This window comes from Plectropomus leopardus, chromosome 1, assembly GCF_026936395.1.
Source record: "Plectropomus leopardus strain MGB_pleo_1.0 chromosome 1, ASM2693639v1, whole genome shotgun sequence".
NCBI classification, from domain to species: domain Eukaryota; kingdom Metazoa; phylum Chordata; class Actinopteri; order Perciformes; family Serranidae; genus Plectropomus; species Plectropomus leopardus.
The window spans coordinates 6012836-6037984 of NC_142176.1; the positions used below are offsets into that span (position 1 = coordinate 6012836).

Sequence of the window (25149 nt, forward strand, 5' to 3'; positions counted from 1 at the left end):
AATACACTACAAATTAAAAGGCTACATTTGGCTCTTGTCAGCTATATACAGTGAAGGGTGGAGGCAGCACATTCAGATGTGGGGATCAGTGATCAGGAACTGCAATGCTTTATTAAACCCCAAAAAATTATACTCCAACAAATGAATCTTAAATAATTTCTACAACTTGTGCATGGTGATTTGCAGTGATCCAGGTCAGAGAACATGTTAAATTACTCAGTAAAAGGAGGCTGGATTTGCATTTTGGACAGCTAGGACAAAAAAGGTCAAGCTACGACCTTCCTCATTTGTATCAGATTTATTCAACAAAGTCAATGTTTGAAAATGATTTGATGAATAATTTCTCTTTTGGAAAATACACATTTCCCTCTGACCTGTCGGCAACCTCCGCTTGTAGCACTGGAGGTGTAATTAATATTCACACGGCATAAATCCTGATTGCTTTTTGCAACCCGTTTCCTCTGTTGATCACAAACATACTCACTCATTTCTTTCCCACGAATAACCATTTATTCTTCACACATTTACTGAAAATTACAGTTTATTGAAAGGACACAGAAAGGTCAGATAACACAGATACATGTAGCTAGGAGTTACTACTCAGTGCATGGCACATTCTCAGGGAGACGACCCATTGTGAGTCTTTGGCTCTTTGCCTCTGGAGTGTTAAAGGCAGAAAGAGTGCTGAAATATTAAATGTTGAACAGTTGGCCAGCCAACTTGAGCCTCTATATTTCAAAATGTGGAGGAGTAAATTAACCTTGCTACAATGAGTGACAAACAATAGTCTAAGTTGGGTAGTAGAAGTAGTAGTAGTAGTAATAGTAGTAGTATTTTTTTTTTATTTGTCAATTGATATACTTATCACAGGATACATTGTCAGACCTCACCAGTGCAAAGGGATTTTTCTAGAAAGATCACACATTTAGAAAGCAGTGTCCTCACTCAGAATAAAACTCAGATAAGTAAACAACAAATGAACAATCATGAAACAAGTTACCAGTGCCATTGCTACCTTTTAAAAAGAATTTCTAGAATGCATGCCATTTTACTATGGAGGTTCGCAGATGACAGTTTGAAATTTGTTGACAATTCCAGTGTCTCAGCGTTCGCAAACAATGCTGATATGCGTATGTGTAGCTGTGTGTGTGTGTCTGTGTGTTAGTGTGTGTGTGTGTGTGGGCGCACATATGTTTTTTGTGAGAGTGCGCAAAGTGTGTGCTCTTCGAAAGATCCTTCAGGCAATGCAGGAGCTCTGCATTTCGGATGATATGCCGTCCGCTCAGTTGTATTCATGCGGCTTTGTCTTTTTGCTGCTGCCTCCCTCTGCCTCCTCGCTGTCGTCTGAGAGCTTTGTGGTGGATTTTCCAGTCTGCGCTTGGCTCCTTTGCTGTTCGGAAGATAAAGATTCTTAATTAGACTGACACAATAATATTCCACAGTAGACATGTGGTGGTCTGTAATCGGAGCGGGAAATGCTCCTAAATATATCTGTGGGATGCAAGGGAAGTTATTTAAAGATAATGTTAAAGGGTACTCCTGAGCATTGTAATCAGTTTGATTCCTCTCTCAGTCTCAGTTCTCTCCACACAACTTCTGTCTCATTTTAGGGGCCGCTACTTTAGTTGTTGCAGCTTAACAAAAGCGTTGCCTCTGACAGACTGGATGCTACAGTATTGAATGTTCTCCTTCTGTCCTCCCCAAACAACCGAGTCTCCAGAATAAATGTTGGCATTGTGCGTTTCTGCAAACCAAGAAAAAAAAATCACATTTGTTACATTTTATTATCAGACCCAAGCGAAAACTGTGGATTTTTTTTACTTTAGTTTTCCGCGGTGATTCTAAATGAAAATCTACAGTTTAGTGGTTTTTTTGGGATACAAAACATTCATTAAAGACAACATTTGAAAAAATCTGTGATAAATCTGGTTTCGGTTGGAATTCTGCAGGTGCAGATTACCTGTTAAAGACCACTTTTTGCGTGTGCAGCTGGATGTCGTCAGCTGAGAAAGCTGAGGTGTTGTTACGGACGGCTCCTGCTGCAGCAGCATGTTACTTGCATGAGTGGCGTCACTTGAGAACTCAGCTGCTTATCGCATGATACGCCAGAGAACGGCATTAGGCTGAAACGCTGCTGTTTATGACGTAATACAAGGAGCACAAAGACGCCTATAGGGCGCGGGGGAGGGTCCAACAAACCCCAGACTATCATGCAGGAGTCTGCTGTTCGCTTCCTGTCTGTATGTGATGTCTTTTTTTTCTTTTTCCTTCCATGTGTGTTTGTCGATGTCCCAGTGTTGATTGCTTTTGTTGTCTAAACATAACCACGTGCAGCGTTATTCCACCATGTGCATTTGCTGTCATCACGGTAGCGGCATCCCAGAACGTCAACGGCAGATGCAGAGGGATACGTAATATGAAGACACATACAGATCGTGTTTGTATTCTTCTGTCTTTACATTTCAACAACAGTAAGGTTACTCTGTATTTCTGTTTAGGCATTAAAAAACCTGTGTGATAATGTCAAGGAAAAAATCATGTTTTAGCTTCAGTGCCCACTTTCGATGGCACAATCAGAGCTGGCAATGCAGCAACGTCTCTGTGAAAGACAGCCACTTTTCAAGGCTTTATTCCAGCAGGAAATGAAGTAATGTCTCAGTATAAAAACCAACCACTGTTTGTGGCACTATGCCCAATGGAAACAAAGCAACTGATCACTAAAAAAATCCTCATTTGGTGGACAAAAAGCTCCTGAAAATGCAACGATGACTCACTTAAAAAAATGACCAGCTTTGTCATTTGTTGCATCCACAGTCCCCTCCACCTCGCAAAGGCAAAGTCAGCTCATATAATGCGTCTATTCAGGAACATAAACATGATACGTACGGAACTTATGAAGAAAATCTGTGGTTTGCAGAAACGTTAAATACCAACATTTTCTTCTAGTAACTAAGCAGCCAAACCGTATAACTGGAAAATTCCCCGTGGTGAAATCTGCAGTGTGCTCTCCTTTAGCTGTACATATATCAAAGTTAATAGCACATCAGTACAATTCTCTCTAGTTCATTCTCTTTCTGGACGAGTTAAAAGTTGCCCTAAAACAGTAAAGACTATTGAAAGCCAAGCTAAAAGTGCCCTGTGGAGTTTTCCTCATTAACTCCCACCAAAACTCATTAAATGATTCCTTGAGCCTTAAAAAAATATATGGAGGGTGTAGACGTCCCTCCTACAAAAAGGTTATCATTTAAACATTACTATAAAAAAGTAAAATATTGCTTTAATTAACTACTTTCTTTAGAAAAAAGTAATTGGTTGATAGACTAAACACATTACTATTGCAGTTGACTTTCCTAACACAGCATAGAACAAATATTAATTGCTTTAACCCTTTAAAACCGGAGCAAAAACATGATCAGAAGGCATTAAGAAATTTAACAAGACATGGTCCAAAATTAAGGAAAACCAATAAAAAGTCAACAGGAAAATTACCTGAAAATGAGCAAAAAAAAAGAAAAGTAAAAAAGCAAAAAAAAACAAACAAACAAAAAAAAAAACTATCCCCAAAAAAGTGCTGAAAATTAAAAATATTTGTAAATATAGTTTTCTGGCCATTTTTCCCTATTTGTTTTTGGATAATTTTTTTTATGAGCCTCCCCTGTTTCTGTTAAAAAACAACAACAAATAAATCAATTTTTTTTGTTGCTATTCTGACATTTCTTGCCAATTTGGTCATTGCCTTTTCCCTCCATATTTTTTAAATAAATCAAACCAATTTTTAACCAGGTGAACAAAGAGTTAAACAGCTTGAGAAAGGTGTCTGTACCCAGCACAAGAATAGCCTGTTGTTGACAAGTTTAATAATGTATTTATTTTTTCATTAACTCATTATGCAGATAATTAAAAAGCTTATTTAAACCTTTGACACTCAAACTGGTGAGAAAGCAGTGAGCAACTAAACACCAAATGGCCTAAAAACTAACAATAAATTAGTAAAAAATTACGCGGAAAATTACCTGTAAATATTAGAAAAAAAGAAAAAAAGGTTAAAATGATGCAAAGAAAGTGCTTTTTTTTCTTTTCTTTTAATTTAAAATGTGTAATTTCAAAAATATATGAAGTACAGTTAATGTACTTAATTACAGTCCACCACAGCAAGGCAGCGGTGCTTTATTTTCTTAAAGAAAATAAGGAAAAAGGCAAATAACTTTGTCGTTAAATCACTCTCTAAGGCTAAAGTTAAAGGGTAAATGTAACTCTGTCCACCTGATGTGATGCAGTAGTTTTTGAAATGCTGACTTTTGAAGAGGAAACACTCCTGGATTTGGACACAGCTCAGAATCCTGCTGGTTTTCATTTCAGCTATCAAGAAAATGAGTTACACCTGGAAATAAATGCAATTAACTACCTGGTGGGACGGAAACCAGCAGCTCTCAGGACTCTGAAGACCAGCTCTGACAGGCTGTTTACAGCTGAGTGGCACATCGAAACACAACGCAGCTTAAAACGTCTGTTTGTGTGTGTTCTCGTTATCCCGCTAACATTTTAAAGACATTATTGCTCCCACTGTATTTCATTAATGGGATGCTTTTTTTCCCCCTTCTCTTTGGTATTTTGAATAATTTAAGTCAGTTTTGGCAATGGCATGTTTAAGCACTGCACACGGGCTCCAGGAGCCAATTCCCCAAGCAAAGCATCTGTTTTGTGTTTACCAATGTCACTTTGGAGAATGCCTTTAGGCTCGCTGGCTGCTTGCAAATTATTGAGTTACACATCACTCTGCGTGGCAGCAGGTTATAGTTCCACCACCTGGCTTCGAGCAAAACAAACAAAAAGAGGCGACACACACACACACACACCTCGACATTTATCACATCACTTTCAGGAGAGCTCGAACGTAAACTTTGAATTTGACCACGCTGTAGTATTTGTCAGTTGTGTATAAGAATATATGGAGTTGTGCATTTTGAACTGACTGTGATTCAGTGACTGTGACTCGGCACTCAGTGACTCTCTCCTCCTTCTGCAGGAAAACGATCCCTCACTTAATGCACTCTGGAGGCTTCTTGCCAACCTCAGTTTCCGCCCACTTTGATGCGTGTTTGGGGTTTCTTTTTTTCTGTTTGTATCTTATTTATCAACAGCTTAAACTCCCTTAAGGACATACAAAAGTTTTGTGCAAGAGTGGAATTTTTGGAAAAACTTACAAAAGCTTTGTCAGTGGCAGCACTACCAATGTCAGCAGTCAAGCTGATTTTACACAAATATCGAGAGAAAAACAACTTCTGTGTTTTCACTACAGATACAAACTTACAATTTTGACTTTAACTTGACTCAGGATTTTTCATAGCTATGGATGAATTTTTTTTGAAAGACTGTTGGCTGTGAACTCTTGTTCTATGAATATAATTTGATAAAAAGACGGTAACCGTCATACTTGTCCTGTTTTACTGTGGCCGTCTTAACTCAATTACTAACTGACTGCTGCAGCAGGAGGATGGAGGAGGATTTTTTATGCCTCCGCTCTGGCTTTAGTCATAGCATGTTTTTGGGTTGTCAGTCTGTCAATCCCATTCTTGGGAACCCAATATGTAAAGAAGGCCTTTACAGAATTTCAACAAATTTGGCACAAACGTCCGCTTGGACTCAACGATGAACTGATAAGATTTCTCTAGATGAAAAGCCACTTTGACCTTGACTGTCTAATTCTAGTTGACATGATATCTCAAGAACACCTCAAGGGAATTTCTTCAAATTTGGCACAAACGTCCGCTTGGACTCAATGATGAACAGATCAGATTTTCGTGGTTATTTATCAAAGGTCAAAATCCAAGTGCCCTTGTCTTTCTCATTCTAGTCAACACGATATCTCAATAACACCATGAGGGGATTATTATTACTACTTTTTTGCTTTTTGGCACAAACATCTACCCAAACTCAACAATGAATTGAATAGATTTTGGTGATCAAAGGTCACTGTGACCTTGCATTCATCTTTTTCTCACAAATGCAATATGTCAGCAAAACCTTTTTGTTTTTTTAAATCTGGCACAAACGTCAACTTGGACTCTCAAAGTTTATCTTTGTCCAAACAAATTCAGTTTGGTTCGGTTCAGTTCACTTAAATTATTTGTCCCAGAGGACCCTTTGTGTTGCAGAAAGTGTAAAAACATAATAAAAACACACAAAGCACAAACAATATGACACAGAAGAACACACCAGGCGATAAAAACACAATAAAAACAAAGATGATGGTTTGGACTCAAGAATGAGTCCAAGTATGACTGAAATGTGGTGGTGAAAGGTCAAGGTCACTGTGACCTTACAAAGCCAGTATTTGGCCAAAACTTAAGAATCCATATGATAATTACAAAATTTCACACAAATGTCTAACAGGATAAAATGATGAAGTGCTGACATTTTAGAGCCAAAAGGTCAACTTCACTGTGACATCACAATGTTCTGCAAAAGCACTTTTTTTTACACTTTACTGATTCTGGAGGCTCACGACTACATGGTGGTAATTGTACTTTTTTTTTTTTTTTTTTAATTTAGTTTTATTTGTTTATTTGAAGGAGAGAATTCACAACGTCTTTGCAGCTTAAAGTTAGCTATAAGCTTATTAGTATCTGCAGTCTCTGGGCAGGAAACAATGAATAACATATTTGTTAAGAAAAGTATATCATTATAAATTATTATTAATAATTTCATCCATATGATACTTGAATATTGAGCCCTCCTTATTGTCAAATCCAAAACACAAACACAGCAGGCAGAATTAAACTATTTTTATGATTGTAAAAACACAGAATCAAGAGCTGACAGACTCATTCATTGGTTTTTAAATAATTTTGAATGATATTAATAATTGATGAATGTCAACAATTGCATATCTGGCTCTGTTTATTTTAATTTATTTTAGATTTTCCTCACATTTCGCCCTTTGTGAGTTTTATATTCGCCCGGGTTTGCTTCCACTTGTACCTTTTGTATTTAATGAATTCAGGAATGTCAGAAACAAACATCTCTGATGCCAGTGTGCTTCGGAGATGTGCTCTGTTGTTTGGGAATGCCGGGGTGTGCTGAAGTGTTACGGAGGTATATTTTTGACTTAAGAAGAAACAGGAAAAACTTTACTCTCAAAGAATCTTAATGATGGACTCGAGCAGATGTACCGAACATCTGAATAAAAATAATACAGGTAATATTGAACGCTGTGGCCTTAAAGCTCGCGGAGTATATCCAGCACTCCGGAGCGACGTTGTTTTCCTGCATGTTGTTGACATTATAGTTAATCTGGCTGAAAACTCCTCTGTGGGTTTGTTGTGTTGGTCTGTCAGCTTGTCGATGTTCGGGCCACATTGATGAGAGCCTCTTTGTCTGATAAGTCTGCCGCCGGAGACTGAGTGAAAAGATGAAGGCTTATTGTACAATATGTCTCACCTGAAAAGTGCTGGTGTTTTCTTGTTGTTATTTAAACCTTTCTTCGTGTTGTGCAAAAACACAACAGCTGTGAGACCACAAGAATAGCCTTTTCTTTTCAAAAGCATTTCAGCGTAACGCGAGCCGCCACTCAGAGTCTCAGACTCACAAATCGAACATGAGAACACATAATGAAGGCAGAGTAGTGACAGGCATAGAGGGCACTTTAATGCAGATTGATCCGCAGAGACCGGATTGCAAATCATTACTAATCAAATTGTTTACTACACCATGAATGGTAAGTGCTATGCATGAGGGATACCGACTGACAGCAGGAAGAGAGTCGATTGTTGATTCAGTGCTGAAACACCACGTTAAGATTTACCAATTAATGAGATTTTTAAAAAAACTAGAATAAATAATTATAAATAAATAAATAAATAACGTTGTTGCAGCAAGTTGAAGTTATTAGTCCAAGTCATTAAAAGTCATATCTTCTCGTCAACTTTGCTACTGCTACTAAAAAAATGTAATACTTAAAAAAAGTGGAACAAAAATAAAATAATCTCTTCTAACCTTTTGAAAACGAAGCAAATTAGTTTGATTTCTTTAAAAAATATATATGTAAAAGGAAAAGAGCAACTAAACAAGACAAAGAACAAAAATTTGCAAATAATTTGTAAAATAAAAAACAAGAACATTACTTGAAAATGAGCCAAAAAAAAGGTTAAAAAACAAACAAGAAAATGACCCAAAGTGATATATATATATATCACTATATGTATACATATATACTATATAGTATATATGTATAAGTTTCTGATCTGTAACATAATTTTAAACATATAAAATGTGACTAAATGGTCGCAGTGAACTGTTTTGTTTCGCATCTTGTGCCGATGCAGAGCGGCAACGAATTCTGCTTTAAAATTCAATGACATGTAACATGTGGAAGTATTTCACTACATCGAATCCAAAGCAGAACGCCATTATCTAACAGTGCTTTGAATCAGAGACACAAACCACTGTTGCATTACATAAAAAAGCAATTGTCAGACTCTCACCGAACGTCTCTCTGGCACAAAACAAACAAGTGAAGTCAAATCTGCCCATTTGTCGAGATCGCTTTTGAAATGTTCTCGTATTCTTGTGCAAATAGCGTGGGGGTCTATAAATGGATAGTTGCCACTTGCAATGCAAGACAGTTGCTCAGTTACACAGTATTGCACTGCATTGAAATGAGATGCATTGTTTTGTTGTACCATCTGCCGCCGCCAAACAGGTGTGACTCAATTCAATAACGTGATGAGGGAGGCGGTTGTGCATCGGCTTTGGCAGGGCGTTGAATATCACATACTATAGGTGACATTGGTGGTTGCCTTCTTTTAGAGCTGCGATGTAGGCATTTGTGTGTCTCTCCATCACACTGTATCGTTTGTTTCACTCCTGTGTTGCAGACTGACTTGAATAATTATCAGCTTATTAGTTGTCAGTCACTGAGAAGTCACATTGAGCCGGCTGCATATATTTCGTCTTTCCTTCCACGAAACCCTTAAAAACATACTCATCATGCTACATGTTTTTCACATTTGGATTGAGAGATTTTTTTGTGCAGTGTAACAATTTATTTTTAAAACGGCTATAAATAGCTCTCTTGTTGTCAAAATTCCCCATGAAAAGGCGAGTTATTTATTTAAAAGACCAAAACCAACAATGATTTGATCCACTAATAAGCATTCGCTGTGCAGCTTATTCCTCTGTGCTGTAGAGCTCCATTGTTGTCCAAAAACAGTTAAAACACATCAATTAGCCAAAACTTTGCACAGGCTGACACGCTCCTTCATTACCATGAACCCACGCACTTCAGTTTATTTTTAGTCCGCAGCACACGTCATAGATGTTGCCGTGAATACTCATTACACCACGGCTGAAATGCACTTTTTACTCCTTTATTTAATGCCCACTTCCTTTATAAATTAGAGTAGATGTAAATGTTAGCACTGTAAGTTTCTGCAAACATTAAATTTGCAGTACATTATGCAGCGGATGTGTTGAAACTTTACATTTTAACAACACTGTGGTTAACGTGTGGTTAGGTTAAGGAACAAGCACCACTTTATTGTGATTAGGAAAAGATCATGTTTGCTTGCTTGCATAAAACCCTGCTTTTGGTGGCACAATCCCTACCGAAAACACAGCAATGTCTCTGTAAAAAACCCTTTTTCTTTTTGTGGCATTATCCCGGCAGGAAATGTAGAAAAAACAAAAAAAACAACACTTAGTGCAGTGATGTCTTGGTAAAAAACAATCATTATCCCACTAGGAAAGCAGTTTGTCTCAAGTAAAAACTAAAAAACAACTGCTTCTCCCAGAATTATCCTAGCAAGAAACGCAGCGATGTCTCTGTAAAAAACAACCTCTTTTTCTGGCATCATCCTGGCTGGGAACGCAACAATGTTGGTAAAGAACAATCTCTTTTCTGGGAATTTTTGTGGAAGAAAAGCAGCAACTTCTTGGTAAAAACAAAGATATTTTCCTGGTATTATCTTTGCAAGAAATGCAGCAATGTCTGTAAAAAAAAACAAATGCTTTTCCTGTCAATATCCCCGTGGAAAACACAGCCACGCCTTTATAAAAAAAAAACAACCTTTTTTTCTTCGCATTAGCTTGACTCAGCAATATCTGTAAAAAAAACCCAAAACAATCAAAAACATTTTTGTGGCACTATCCTGGCAAGAAACGTAGCAATGTTGGTAAAAAACAACCTCTTTTTGTGCCACTATCCCCAGTGATAATATAGGGATGGGAATCCAAAAACATCTGTTAGTCGACTAAAAAGCTGCTGGAAAAGCAGCGATGACTCGCTAAAGAACGATCTGTTTAATTGTCCGTTAGTCTCAGTGGTCTGAGGCTGAAAATTTAGCTCATATTCTGTGTCACTTTAGAAATGTTGGTGTGATAAATATGAAAAATGCAAACGTATTGCATTCATGGTTTGCAGAAATGTACAAAGCTAACATCTGATTCTGGTGACTGGGCTGAAATTACTGACTCTTTTTACTCTCTTTTTAAATATATTTGTGACCATTTTTTTGAACATTCCCGTCATTATTAACAAATGGACTCTCGGCTCGGTGCCACAGACGGGAGAGGGAAGTCAGAAAGTTTTCTGAGGCAGACTAAAACATTGTTGATTGTGATCTTTTCAAAGGATGTTTTGACAATAAGAAAAAATCAGAGAAACATCAGCCTCATCCTGCGTGACATTTCCTGTAAATAACTGATTTCCTGTGGAGGTGAAACAGAAGCAAACGTTTGCACGCACATCCAACCCAAACCTGGAGCAGGTGCTGAACCAGATATGAGTACGTAGAGAAAAGGCAAAAAATGGCTCGCACACTGCAGGGCTCCAGATATCACTTATTTAATGCACCAAAGCGACATTTAGAGCAAGTCAGCTCTTCATCAGACGCTCTTCATCAGTCTGATGAAGAGCTGTCTTGCTCTAAACGTCACTTTGGTGCATTAAATAAGAGCCCTGCAGTGTGCGAGCTATTTTTTGCCTCTTTACTCATTTCCTTCGAGGCCAACGATGAACAATCCACTGCAGCAACAAGTCGAAACTCTGCATCTGTTATGATATAAATTTGTGTGACGCTCACCTGCTGTGGCTCTGGTAGCTTTTTACTTTCTGGGGCTGTTTCCTCCGTCTGATTCTGGAAGCAGTTGCCCCCGGTCTATAGGAGAAGAGAGCAAATACCTCAGTGCAGTGCAGAGAGTGCATGCTGGGAAGTCGTGTCAGCCTCACAGCTGTGTGTATTCAGTGAAAACACAAGATGAATAGACTACTATCAGTGATATTAATATGCCTTTTTGATTTTCCCAGAAATGCTACCAGAAGTTACACTGACTTCCTCAACAACCATAAAATTATCTCATTAATTTTCTCATTTGATTTATGACAGTAATTTAGGTAAGATGTTTACATGTATAAGTACGACAGATTTATAGCAATTAAACTGTTACATCTTTTTTTATTTTTTTATTTGTCAATTACCAGTAAATTAATAAACAACATTAATAAGTCAAATGAATGATGATTATAAAGTAATTTACCAAACATAAAGTGCCTAACATTCGGTGTTTCTAGTGAAAATCTGCAGCTTTTTGTTTCATTTTTGATGGCATCGTGGTAAATGGATTTGAACTTTTGGTTGAAAAAACAAAACAGTACAAGCAATTTGAAGATGTCACCTCCGGCTCTCAGAACCTAAGATGGGCATTTTTCAGCATTTCTTGACATTTTACAGACTAAACAATCAATCATAAAATAATCAATACAGAAAATACTCATTAGCTGCAGCCCTACAGGATGTGCTCTTGTTGTTCTCTTACTGAATTCCACATCTGGCTACAAGCAACGTCAGTCATTTCCTGGCCCAATACACTTGGAGCCGTTTTGCACCCTCGGTAATAATTTTGCTTTTCCTTATAAAATTCCTGCAAATTGTTACGGCCAAACCGCAACTTTGAACAGCAAGAACCGTAAAAGCGGCCACTACAAAGTCCATTAACGACTCCTCTCTAATCTTCTTAGAGAAATTGTGAATTACTTGCTCGAAGCACCTGCTGTTCGCAAGGATATTTGGATGCCTTAAACTGCATTTGGGATAAGTGTCGAATGAAGGTGAACGCCTGAATGTGTCACCATCCTGACACAACCTCCACCCTAATGCATTTAAATTAAATATGTATTTCAAACAGCTGACGTCTGCAGCATTTCACCTGGATCAACTGTTTTGGAACCATAATGAAGGCAAAAGTATTTTTTTTTTTACTATTAAATGGGATTTCTTTAACTTTTGAAACCTGAGCAAACTGCCTTTATGTCTTTCAAAAACACGAGAATAAGTTACAAGTTAAAAGAAGAAAAATACGTGAAATTTACCCCCCAAAAAGAAAAACAGACATTTTGAAAATAAATAAATAAATAAATAAAAATAAATAACTAAATATATGAATAAATAGTTACAAATAATGACACCAATCATAAATATAATTTTCTGGACATTTTCCCTTTTCAAAAAAAAAATTATTAGTATTAATGTCTAACAATCTCAATCTCTCTCTTTTGTAAAATTAATTTCTAAGTCATTTTCACCTTTTCCTAATTTACTGCAGCTTGTGGGGCATCTCTCCAAGTTGTTTAGTGCCTTTTTACCCATGTTTTAAAAATAAATTTCAAACCAACGCGCTCAGGTTTAAAGGTTTCCATGGATGCACAGATTAGCAACTTTTGTCCTACTGGGTCCACCGTTCCCAAAGGTCTGGTGAAATTTAAAGTCGTTGCATGTTGCATATTACGCTCCTGGTATCCTTCTGCATCCGTGTTGATGTTCTGGAGCTACTGAGATGTCAACAAAAGCACATGGTGGGACGACGCTGCACGTGGTTATGTGACAACGGCGCGACGTCAACAAACGCACATGCTGCAGGTGGTTAGGATCAGGGGAAGGAGGCAAACACTGGACTTCCGGATGAAAGTCCGAGGTCAAGTGGACCGACCCAACACCCCTCCTGCCCTATAGGCACCCTCGTGCTGCTTATACGAAGTCATTACTAGCACTGTTTCAATTGGATGCCATCCTGCCACGTATCATGTGGATGCTATAGTTTTTGTCCCGCCATCCACCGGCGTGAAATAACAACGCAACCGGTTCTGTCTGGCCGCATGCTCACCTGACGTTGTCCGATGTATCATGCAAATACGAAAGGTGCCTTTTGGCATTGGGATCTCATGCTGAAAGTGCTGCAAAAGTGGCGATTTTTGAATAAGAACGGGCTTAACGTCAAGTTTATCATTTAATATCTATAAAATGGATTATTCTAAATAATATAAATGACTGAATGATCTTCGGGGTGGGCCACCATCAGATATACTGGTAGAGGAAACCCTGGTCTGTCAATAAAAAGCAAATCATTGGAAGAGTGCAGCAAACCTCTCACATTTCATTTTAACACTGAAACACAGACTGCAAGCTCTACGCGCTGATACAAACTGTCTCTCCTCATTTCCTCCCTCCTGCAGGGGGAGGAGGACCGGGGGAGATGTGACGGTGTTCACAAGCAAACACAATATCGGAGTCTCTGTTTCAAATATGTCTCCTCTTATCTGTATCACAATGTTTCTGTCTCTCGCTGCAGGATTTTTCACAACCCTGCCAAAATTATATAATCAATTACGGGACACCAGTGAACATTGTCTTTGGCACAATTTCATTAAAGAACAATCTCTTTGACACAGTTTCCACAGAGGGTAATTTCCTCACTGGGTGGCACCCCTCAGTACCCCCCCGTCTCCAGCGCTCCATCAACTTATATCTGTAATAGCTCTTGATAGCCACTTGTCAAAACTCCTTATGGATCCAGCTCGCCTCGCCTGCTTTCCTCATATCCTGTTGGTTTTGACAGGGTTGGAGATAGTCATTCGAAACTGTCCTGATAACTGACTGCTCACAGTTGCCTTGATCTTGGAGAAGCAAGTCTGTGACTGTAACGCAGCAAAGCCCTCCAAAAAAATCTGAATAGAAGAGGTCAGTGACTGCTCCTCTCTTTGCTCCCTCAATAACTGCTTTCAAAGTGCCAGCAGAGCACTCAGCTCCCTCAAATGTTCCAATGAAGCTCCTCAGTGTAAAACTCGGTGTATGTTTGCACGGCCCGAGCGCAGCTGTGAGTCAAAAGCTCTTTGAAGTTGGTGTGAATGTGCAAATGTATTCTTCACTTCTCTACAGTGCTGACCCTGCAGCGGCAACGTGCTGGAATCGTTGTGATTGAGATTTAAGGCCATGGCAAACAATTATGTTCATTATTGATTAATGTGTCATGATTTTGCAGAAATAACTGAGTTCTCACGACCCCAGGTGATGTCTTTGAATTACTTGTTTTGTCTAAAAAACAGTCCAAAACCCGGGGATATTCGTCTTGCAAAGACAAAGCAAAGAGAGAAGAAGCCTTCAAAAAGTCAAGAATTTTTGATAGTTTACTTAACCGTTTGAAACCTGAACTGACTTGATTTCTTTTAAAAATATCCAAGATGGCAATAAGCAACTTACAAAATATGGCACAAAAATTTGTAAGAAGATAGCAAAAAGTAAAAAATAATTACCTGAAAATAAGCAAAGAGTAAAAAACAAAAAGAGACAAGAAAATGACCTTAAGAATGTGCTTAAATGAAACTTTATATATATTGTTTTCTATATTTTGACACTATATTTGCAATTACTCAGGCATTTCTTGCCAAGTTGCTCATTGTCTTTTTCCAATATTTTCAGGAGAAACCAGCTTTCTCAGTTTCCATATTTCGATGATTTTAAAAGGCGTCTAAATGCAGCACAACAAAACTTGTGTCAATCCAGGTTCTAAAGGGTGAAACAAGTAATAGATTATTAATATATCCCATTTTCTCTTGACGTACCAATTAATCATTTCAGCTCCACAACATTTTTAAAGTGTAATCATTCTCTGGGGCACTTTACACGCTCCATACATTGTGCATTTGTTGAGTATCTGTATCCCGGAGCATAATTTTTTTTTCTAGACCATTTTTGTTGGCACATTGTAATTTTAGTTTATTTATGTTATATGTTATTATGTTATGTTATACTTCTTCGCACCTCATAGCTGCTGTAATATTGTGAATTTCCCCAGTGCGGGACTAATAAAAAGATTATCTTATCTTATCTTAAACAGCTGACGCAGACGGATACCTAAACGTAATAAGTAGAAGCAGAAGTTAACTGACAGAGTGGCACCACGTGACGAGTTTGGAGACCGAACGTGTCGAATGACACATATCTGTGTTTTGTAGGAACTTAAATGCAAACATTTATTCTGCCGACTGGGTTGTTTATTAAGCATTATAGATGGGTACATTGACTGTGGATAACTAATCAATTAGATAACTAATCATTTCAGCCTTAGTCGCTGCGATAGTGGGTTTTTATTCAATAATCAATATGAGTGAAACTTGATGAAAACTTAAGACTGTGTCATCAAGCTGAAACTTGTTGCAGCTCTAAAATGTTCCCGTTAATGAACCTGATAAAGAAACTCGGTGTAAATGTGACTCGTGTGATTTGAGCATGAACTCAGTGAACAGATGAACCTCGTGGATACAGACTCTCGGGTCACACAGGCCACTCTAAAGGCTCACCTTTTCCATCTGGCAGTCTTTCACTCCGCCGCTCTCTCTCCTCATTACTCCGATGTTCACGGGTGATTTACTGGCTGTGACAATTCTCTGAACTTTAGAGATATCCTGTTGGAAAAAAAAGGACATTTCAACTTGGGGTTAAATATAAATTGTATAAATGTCTTGTTGATGCAGCAGTGTCTCTCCGTTCCTTAAAAACAAACAGTTCTAACTCAAAGGTTTGTCTCTGTTTAATTCGTACTTGTTCATTTAAACTAATTCAGATTATTTATTTGTAGTAAATAAATCATGGCTGGTATGACTATTTCAGAGGAGGCAGCAGAAAGGGCAAAAGAAACAGAGTGCTGACGAACTAAAAAGAGAATTATTGAAATGCCAAGGCTTGGAGGTGAAGCCAGTAATATTCAACCGTCACATATCCAGGACCGAGATCAAAAACTGTTCTTAATATTTAATATTTCTGCACAAATAGTTTTTCCAATTTGAACAACTGCAGTTAGAGTTCGGACTCCACATCCACACCAGCTGTTTCTAAACTCTGGATCACAAAGCAGGCTTAAATATGCAAAACAATTCTCATTAAAACTAAAAGTGATGGTGGCGATGATGAGTGGTGACCATGGAGTTATGTTTTGTCAGCTATATTTATAACAAAAGTCGAAATCCGTGTCAGCGGCTCTGTGAGGCACAGCAGCCAACGTCAGCACGCTAACCTTCTCACAAGGGAAGTTTAGCAGGTATAATCTTTACATAGTGACTACCTTTTAAATTTTTTACATTATTTATTAATGCATATTGTGCACCACGGGGAGTTTGCAAATTCAATAAAGTGCTTCTTCTTCTTTACTTCGTTCACCATCTCAGTGTAGAAAAGAGTGTAAAATGTGACAAAATAAAGCTGCGGACGATAGGAATATCATTACTTCTGCAAGGGTTTGGTAAACTGCAAAACTACTGGACAAATTAGGGATCTCTCCTAATGATGCTGCTAAATGAAGACTCAGGGTTTAATCAAAGCGGTTACAATTCATCCTGAGGGGGACATGAATGTCTCGCAAAAATGTCACGGCAATCCATCAAATATTTGTAGAGATGTTTCAGTCTGGAGTAAAGCGGCTGGACTGACCGAGCGAATCGTCAAATACAGCATCTTGATCGGAGTCCTGCGCGTCAAACTACGAAGCTCTCTGCACATCTCTCGGGCCCGTTTTGGACACGTCCCTCTTTCATGTCAATATATGCTTCTAACATCCTACAGTGTCTTTCAAAATAAACCTTTGTCTGACAAGGATAGATAAACAGCAACGTTATTAATCCCATAGAGACATTCAGGTTTCCAGCAGCTCAGTACCTTGTTGTACAGACATAAAAACAGAAGAGAAAAAAAACACAACAGACGATAAAAGACGTATATAATATTAAAAGGCTATATATATATATATATATATATATATATATATATATATATATATATATATATATATATATATATATATATATATATATACACACATATAAAAAAAAAGACTAAAAGAGCCATTGAATGGGTATTAAAGTGCAAATTAAAAACCATTTGGTGTTTGTAATAAATTAAAAAAAAGGTAATAAATGTATTACTGTAAGAAATGCACAGTATGCACAACCTGAATTAATAGAGTAAAGTGCAAAAAGACCCCCTGTACTAGTTAAATATATAAATAAATAAGTGTGTTTTGTCCGGCCTTATAGAAATGCAGGCTTCACCATCAAAACTACTTTGGGTTTAGGCAACAAAACTACTTGGTTAGGTTAAGAAAACTGATCGTGGTTTGGGTTAAAATTACTATGTTTACAACTGTTTAGACAAAAATAAAGTTGACTTTTGGATGAACACCGGCCTCCTGGGTTAAAAGTCCTGCGTGTGCTTGACCCTTCTGCTACCCTTCCCTCCCATCCTAATCAGACTTTTTTTGCAATCATGATTATTTTGATCAATATTGAGAGAACAATTATCTATAACAGTTATACCCGTTCTCATCGTGGATGGACTGCTAACTATAGTGGCTGATGTGAAAACGTAAATCTACAGCCAGCGTTTTGTTTGTCCGTTCTGGGTTACTGTAGAAACATTTCTGTGCAACATGCGATCTCGATAAATTAGGGCCCACTACCTATGTAGATATAAATGGCTCATTCTAACATAACATAAACACAATAATTCTTACTTTTAGCTTATTATACACTAAAGACATCATATTATATTCCATTTCTGTCAATACATCACCCTAAATCCTACACACTGGACCTTTAATGTCTGTAAAAACACACACAGGTCAGCTCTGACTGGAAACTAAGCATAAATCTGGGAGGTAGACCTTCAATTTACGACTGTGAGAGCTGCATATGATGGACAATGAGGCTTCAGTGAAGTGACCCACTGCAGAAACAGCCAAAGCAATGTCAAGGCAGCAGCAGGAAAACAAGATGGACAGCCCGAGATGAAAAGGTCCTCCCTGGAGTATGCAGAGCGATCTATATCACTACCACCTGAAATGATGTCCGTATGAAGACGCGGGACTCTGGCGAGGTTGGTGGTGTAAGAAATGCTAGAGGCCAAAAAATAGTAAATAAAAACTATAGATTTCAGGAGGCTTACATGTGACGCTTCTGTGAACTCTTTCTCCAGCACATACTCGACATTATTGGAATACTGATGAGTGAAGTTTTGGATACAGTCAGTAGAGTCCTGAGTTTGTGTGTGTGTTTCTTATTGTTTGAATAAACTCTTAACATGGCTTGAAATCAAATTTGTAGCCTGCTTGGCGTAATGTTTCTGAACTATGAACTATGTGCGCTTGCTGGCATTAAGATATAATCACTTATATTTTATAGAATATATTCAAACCATGACTTCACCAGAAAAGTCTGTGGTTAAAAGGGTCATGGCGGTATGCAGCTCGATAATTTCATTTCATTCACGGTTTCTTGTTTACGGCAGAGGAGTAACTCAGCGCCGGTTGTTGTGTGTCCATCACATACCAGCCTGTTCTCATCCCAAAATCGTCAAATAATGTCACTTTTTCAGTGATTTTGCCGTCAGATACCAAAAGCCACCTCTGCAGGAGGGGTGAGGTCAGTTTTGTTTTGTTTTTTTATTTTATTAACATGACCAGATGGAACATTTTGCGATGTTATGGCAGCAGTGGTGATCCTTAACAAGTACATTTACGTAGGCACAGTTTTAAAGTATCTCTACTTGATTATTTTTTAATTTTTTGGAAACTTATTACTTTGACTCCACTACATTTGAAAGACAAATATTGCACTTTTGACTACATTTCTATAAAGGCTCTCGGTACTCGTTACATTTGCTTTAAAGTCAGCGGGGGACTTGTTTTCTTTCAAAACTGTGATCAAGTTGTGCAGCCAAAGATAAGCATCATCTTGGCCGGTGTCTCCCACCCACTCCACGATGTGCTGGTCAGTCTCAGGAGCACATTCAGCGACAGACTGTTTCCCCCGAGATGCACCGCAGAGCATCACAGGAAGTCATTTCTACGTGTGGCCATCAAACTTTACAACACCTCCCTCAGAGTTTCTGACACACTGAGTCAATAGACTGACACTTGGACCGAATACACACATCTACAGTTATAATTCCATAACTAATTTATTACACTTACAATGTGCAGTAGGGATTTTAAGGTGCAATAATTCTTTATATCACTGTCTTTACTGCAATATTCGGTGCAATATTTCAACTATAGCATTTATCTGTGCAATTATTTAAATCTGCAATATTCCTCTAACTCTTGAATGTAGGCTTTATTTAACATGCGACACATATTGTATCTATTGTTTATATCTTATTGTTATTCTTACTCATGGATATCTCTGTTGTTCATTGTAGTGTTGCACACACCTTTATATATATATATATTTCTTAACTTAGATACTAGTTTTATACATTGAATTGTAGCATATGGCACAGTTTTATATTTTACACACTCACACTTAACCATATTATAATGTTAATATTCACATGTAAGTGCTAATTGTCTATTACTAGATTTTCTTTCATTTATTTTTTTTTACACATATATACTCAGCATATTACATAATATATACTTTATTTTCAAAGCTTACATACAAGTGCTAATTGTCTACTATTGCTGCATTTCTATTTCTATTTTATATAATTGTGCTGGTATTTATTTCCACTTGCTATAATTCTCTATACTGGCATCAGAGCGACTGACATTTTTTAAGTTTTTTAAGATGAAGAATGACTTATATCGTTTTAAATATTTGCTTTGTTTACCGCACACAAACTTGAAAAAAATTGTCTCTGCAGAATATTTAATAAGCTTTGCATTCTACAGATTCAAAAATCAAGTCAGTGCATTCAGTGGTTTGTTTTAGTCATCGGGTCCTGATAATGTATTGTGACAACACACAACAATGTGTTACACCACAAGTATTTGTACTCTGTTCACCACTGTGTGGCAGTATGATACGTAGACGGGCAGCAACAGTTTGTAACAAGGCAGGATGGCACCTGGTGCAGCTGTATGATACCTGCTGGGCAGCATCAGGTTGGAGCCTAGACTGCGTATGAAGATGGACAACATGATACATGATAGTGTAGCTTTTCAATCTCGATCGCCCCCTGGTGTCTGACTGCAGTATAGGTCATAAAGCCCGCCCCTCTATGTTAGTAAATGGGACATAGGCCAAACTGAAAACTAAAAGTACACACAAAATAATTTTTTTTCCAAAGATGGTTTCTGTTACTGCAGGTAGTTTTTATGATAAGTTTGGTTTTAATGAGGTTTTCAATTCTACATTAGGGGATTTTCCACCATGACTCAGAGCTGTGACAGCCAATCTGTGCGCTCGCATTTAATGGGGCATCTCACGATTGGTCGGACCGTGTTTTTGCAGGGACTCCCCTGCGGATATCGTTACTGCACGGACTCCAGCTCCAAACGACTTCACCAGCACAAGATGGCAGCAGCCGCATCCAGGATATTTAAGCTCTGCCTGGAAGGTCCCTTTGGGGCAGACAAGAGGGGTGGTGGATGGGTCCAACAAAATGCAGACTTTCACCTATGAGCCCGCTGATCACTCCAGGTATGAATGTAAAGCCAAATCAAGATGTTTTTCTCTAAACCGAACCATGTGCTTTTGTTGACGTGCTGGTGGGCGTCCCAGAACATCAACAACAGACACAGCAGGATACATATTTTTTAACATGTAGACGTGGAAGCACACTGACAAAGTTGCAATATGTGGCGCACTCGGTTGACAACATATCGTGTATACAGAAATTAATTAGATCTTGGTTGTCATTAGATAGGTATTATTGAGAATGGCATTGCTACAGTTATTGTCTGACAGAAATGTTTCCAAATTCGGCATCCACACAGCAAAAAAAAGTTCATAACCTCGCCTGCAGGCTCACTCACAGTCTAGTTTGGAGAAGATAATATCTGACTGTGGTGGATAATTTCTCCTGTTAAGTGCCCTGATTCACAGCAAGGGCCTCTTGCTTGACCCTCCTGCGAAGAGAATATTCACATTTTTTGGGGTCAGTTCAAGTTTTCACCCACAATGAGGCACAAGCTTCTCTCTATTCCACCAACAAGCCAATCAGAAAGTCCAGAAGTCTGCAGGATGCTCGTACTCGGAACAGTCTGTACAAGCTAACTGTACTGCTGACCTATGAGCCAGTGGCTCACGTAGGCGTTGAGACCAAAATTCAACACAAGAAAGGCCAACCTGTCAATTGACGTTTTATCTGAAATATGTCGACATTTACAAGCAGTGCAGGAAATTTACATCTTTGACTTTTCCTACAATCATTTCTTTTTTTCCCCAGACACAATCATTTTGAAATAACAGAACACAAAAGCAAATAAATTACTGTATTTTTTCCTGCATTCTCCACATATTGTTCAAAAACCGCCAAGCAGTGAAAGAGAAACTGAGTTTGCACGGCAGATATCTCTCCAAAAGTAACTCTGTATGTCTTCTGCAGCCAGTCTTCTGCACCAGCCTGGTACATATAATCGTACCTTCCCTAACTGGGTCAAAAGTGGTCTCTTGAGAGCAAAAAGCAAGATGAACACAAGCAATCTTAACCTGTCACTGTCAGACTCCATTCTTACTTTGTCAGCTGAAACAACATCTTTTTGGGCAGGTTCAGTGGAATTGGCTTTACTTGAGGAAGTGACCGCTTTTGGGCGAACGCTTCATGCATTATTTCCTGACTTATGACAGCATCCGTCAGAAGCAGCAACATTTTACAGCACAGCAATAGAGGAGGGAGGGCATTTAGCACGCTATTTTGTCTGCATAAGTACAACCATAAGAAATACGTTTTAACTTTTTTATCCTGATCCATGACTCGAGTCATGTTGAACACAATGTTTTAACGTTAAAATTTGACATCGATGAAGGTTTTTGTTCCACATCTGCTGCTTTCTCTCTCTGTCTCCTTTACATCTTAGCCTTTTCGGTATTCAAATGGCCATTTTCCCAATTTGATTGCGTGGAATTGTCATAAACAGCATAAACAATAAGCATTTGTGTAGTTTTGGTAGTCTGTGCCTACAGGTGTCTGATCACAGATGTATGACTTCATATGAATAGTTTATTACATTTTTATTTTCACATTTTGCGATTCCATCCATGTTTTCTACTTTACTGAAATCATTGGGCCCTACATGAGGCCAGTCAAAAAAATGAGAGCATTTATCGTCAGAAATGTTCTGCATAATTGTAGTCTTGTAAAAGAAAAAAAAAGAGATATAATGAATAATGGGTTCTTGAAATACAAAGATGTTTCTTATCTGAACTCCACATTGTACTTTTAACTGAAAGAGCGTGAAAGTTTAATGTCTAAGAAGATTAAAGAAGTATATGTATATTAGAAAGGATTATTTTAGTAAACTTCTTAGTAAGCATTATCATTTTTGTTGCATGATGCAAATGTAATCCTACCATCCAAATTCAGCTGATGAATATCTTTAAGCCCCTTTTTTTTTTTTTTTTTGCACTGTCAACCACCTACGACCGCCTCCGCGCGTGGCAGAGATGAATATCCCATCGATTTATATAGACAAGGAAACAATCATAAAAGTAAATAGTAAGTGCTGAGAGCAGGGCAATGAAATGCCTGATTTCTCCTCCGGCACAGTGCTGCGAGCATCTAAGACATCATCTCCCATTACTTTGATGAAAATTGCATGCTATCGGACCACAAGACTTGGCTCTCTCCCCGAGACTGTTAAATATGAAGCAACTTCCACTCCAATCTTGCTGATCTCTGCATCCTCACACTAATGAATCTTTTACCAGCAAAAACAGCTTTGTGTGTGTGTGTGTGTGTGTGTGTGTGTGTGTGTGTGAGGGGCAAGGTCTGTGAGAGTCTTATCTGTGGCTTCTACCAGAGCTTAAGGCCCATTATGTTAACTCAAACTACAGGCTCAAAGTGGTGTCAGTGAGTGCTTGGACAAACATCCCTGCACTTACCCACTTTGGATTTCAGCAACACAAAGCAGGTTTTAGTAATGTGTCCTTGTGAAACTCAGATGTATGTTTTATCATCCAGTTAGTGCATAAATGCTTCCTCCGTATGTCTCTATGGAGCAATTTTTTTTGTTCACTGGTGCCATCGAACCCTGCTGCGTGCACAAATAATCACCTTATGATCATCAACAATAATTACCATATAATTAGCCATGCAATTTTAGAAATGTCTAATTTCAGCTGTCAGGTTCCAAACTGCACAACAGTAACTAAGACAGGGATACTGTATGAGGGCCACTTTTGCACAATAACAGGAGGCCAGGGGCCAGACCCATACATGTTTCTAGGATCTTAGGACCTTCCTAGGATTTGGGACATTTCAGATATTTCAAGACATTTCAGGAATTTCAAGACATTTCTCAGATTTTAGAATGTTTCTCTGACATTTCTAGGATTTTGGGACATTTCTGGAATTTTAGGACATTTCTCTGATTTTAGACTGTTTCTAGGATTTTAGGACATTTCCAATATTTAGGACATTTCTAGGTTTTGGGACATTTCTAGAACTTTTGGGCACTTGAAGGATTTTAGGATGTTTCTCGGAGTTTGGCACATGGCGGGAGGCACCCTATCAGATTTGGCCTGCAGGCTGTAAGTTGAGTATCACCCACTAAGATGTCAGGTTCAAATTCTACAACAGTAACAGGGATAAAGGATGTTATAATAAGACTACTGAGTGCTTTCATGCTGTTAATGAGCGTAATGAGGAGAACTACATGCTTATCACAGAGCCAAGTTCTCGACATTTGCCTCTTTGTCAGTGGATTATTACCCAACTTCTCAGCTGTGGGCTGTTTGGCTCTTTTATGCGCGCTAAGTGCTATTGTGTGTTGTTTTTTACTACTTAATTTGAGATAAATTTGGCAGTGATTTAAATGAGATTTGACCCACCTCCACATGCACAGGCAGAGTGGACAGATGGAGCACCCCAGTAATCTTTACAGTGAGGGCGTGCTCCGATTTATCAGGCAGCCTGTCAAAGTGTACGGCGGCTACAGGAGATAATGGAGCTAGCAACTGCTCACAAGTGGAGTGCTGCTATTTGTATGCTAATGAAGTGGGAAGTATAAACTTCATTAGCATGAGAAAAATCAACCTACACCCACCTTGAGTTTCCTTTACTTGTCTTTTTTATTTGATGAGATGCTTATTTTGCCCATGTGTTTGCATTTATTTAGCTGCAGTGATGAAAGGAAGATGACAGGAGATACACTTTTGTGAAGATGAGATCATCCGTTTTTGCTGCACACAACACTAAAAACTGTTTAAACGTGGACTGAAAGTGTCAATTATATTGTGTTGTATGATGCCACAGCAGAGGGACGGTGGTGACACTGGTGGGGCTGGTGGTTCTGCTGCGCGATAAGAAATAAAGAAAACAAAAAAACATTCTCTAAGGCATGTCAAATCACTTAGGCACCCACGGAGGAGACGCAGTCTAAACTGTGAGTGCTTTGAGGAGAGAAAAGCCTCTTTAAGACAGAATTGCTCACCAGGATCATGGCAGATAAGGCACCGCGGTGCTGTGGCCGACTTGATGATTTCAAAGTGACTGCAGCGACTGCTTTTCAGAAATCAGAGCTATCCCCAACTCTGATTTAGGTTGACATTACTGCTGGGGAGAGGGAAAAAATAACTGCAGGTGCTATGAAGTATATTTTCAAGAAAGAAAAGTGAGGTGTATATTCTGCTGCGTTTCAGTTCTATTTTTATAGGTCTATAGAGTCACAAACAGACTTGTAGAAATGTTTGCAGTAAATCTTGGTTGCATTTGAAGAACATAAAGGTGTTGACTTGAATAAAATCCTGACACTTGAGCATGGCTGCAGCCAGCAATAGGTCGTGTTGGGCATGCACACCAACATGTTCTCATCCTAACTCGCCTTCTGCGTCTACTTATGATGTTTTATGTATCCTTTACCGTAATGTCAACAAATGCACATGAT

The 25149-nt window shown here is 38.4% G+C and overlaps 1 protein-coding gene across 2 annotated transcripts in view; it reads right to left on the reverse strand.

The window, feature by feature from the left end:
• Positions 1–456: 456 nt before the first annotated feature.
• The window catches only part of luzp2 (leucine zipper protein 2), a 356171-nt gene continuing 331478 nt past the window's right edge, over positions 457–25149 (reverse strand). Inside the window, exons 12-14 of one of the 2 annotated variants that reach the window (XM_088089450.1) lie at positions 15632–15736; positions 11082–11156; positions 457–1390 (exon numbers count right to left, since the gene is read on the reverse strand). In XM_088089450.1, coding sequence (XP_087945576.1) covers positions 1283–1390; positions 11082–11156; positions 15632–15736 — 288 coding nt within the window. In that variant the 3' untranslated portion in view covers positions 457–1282. The remainder of the gene's footprint in view (positions 1391–11081; positions 11157–15631; positions 15737–25149) is intronic. The other variant, XM_042489187.2, reaches the window with a different exon arrangement.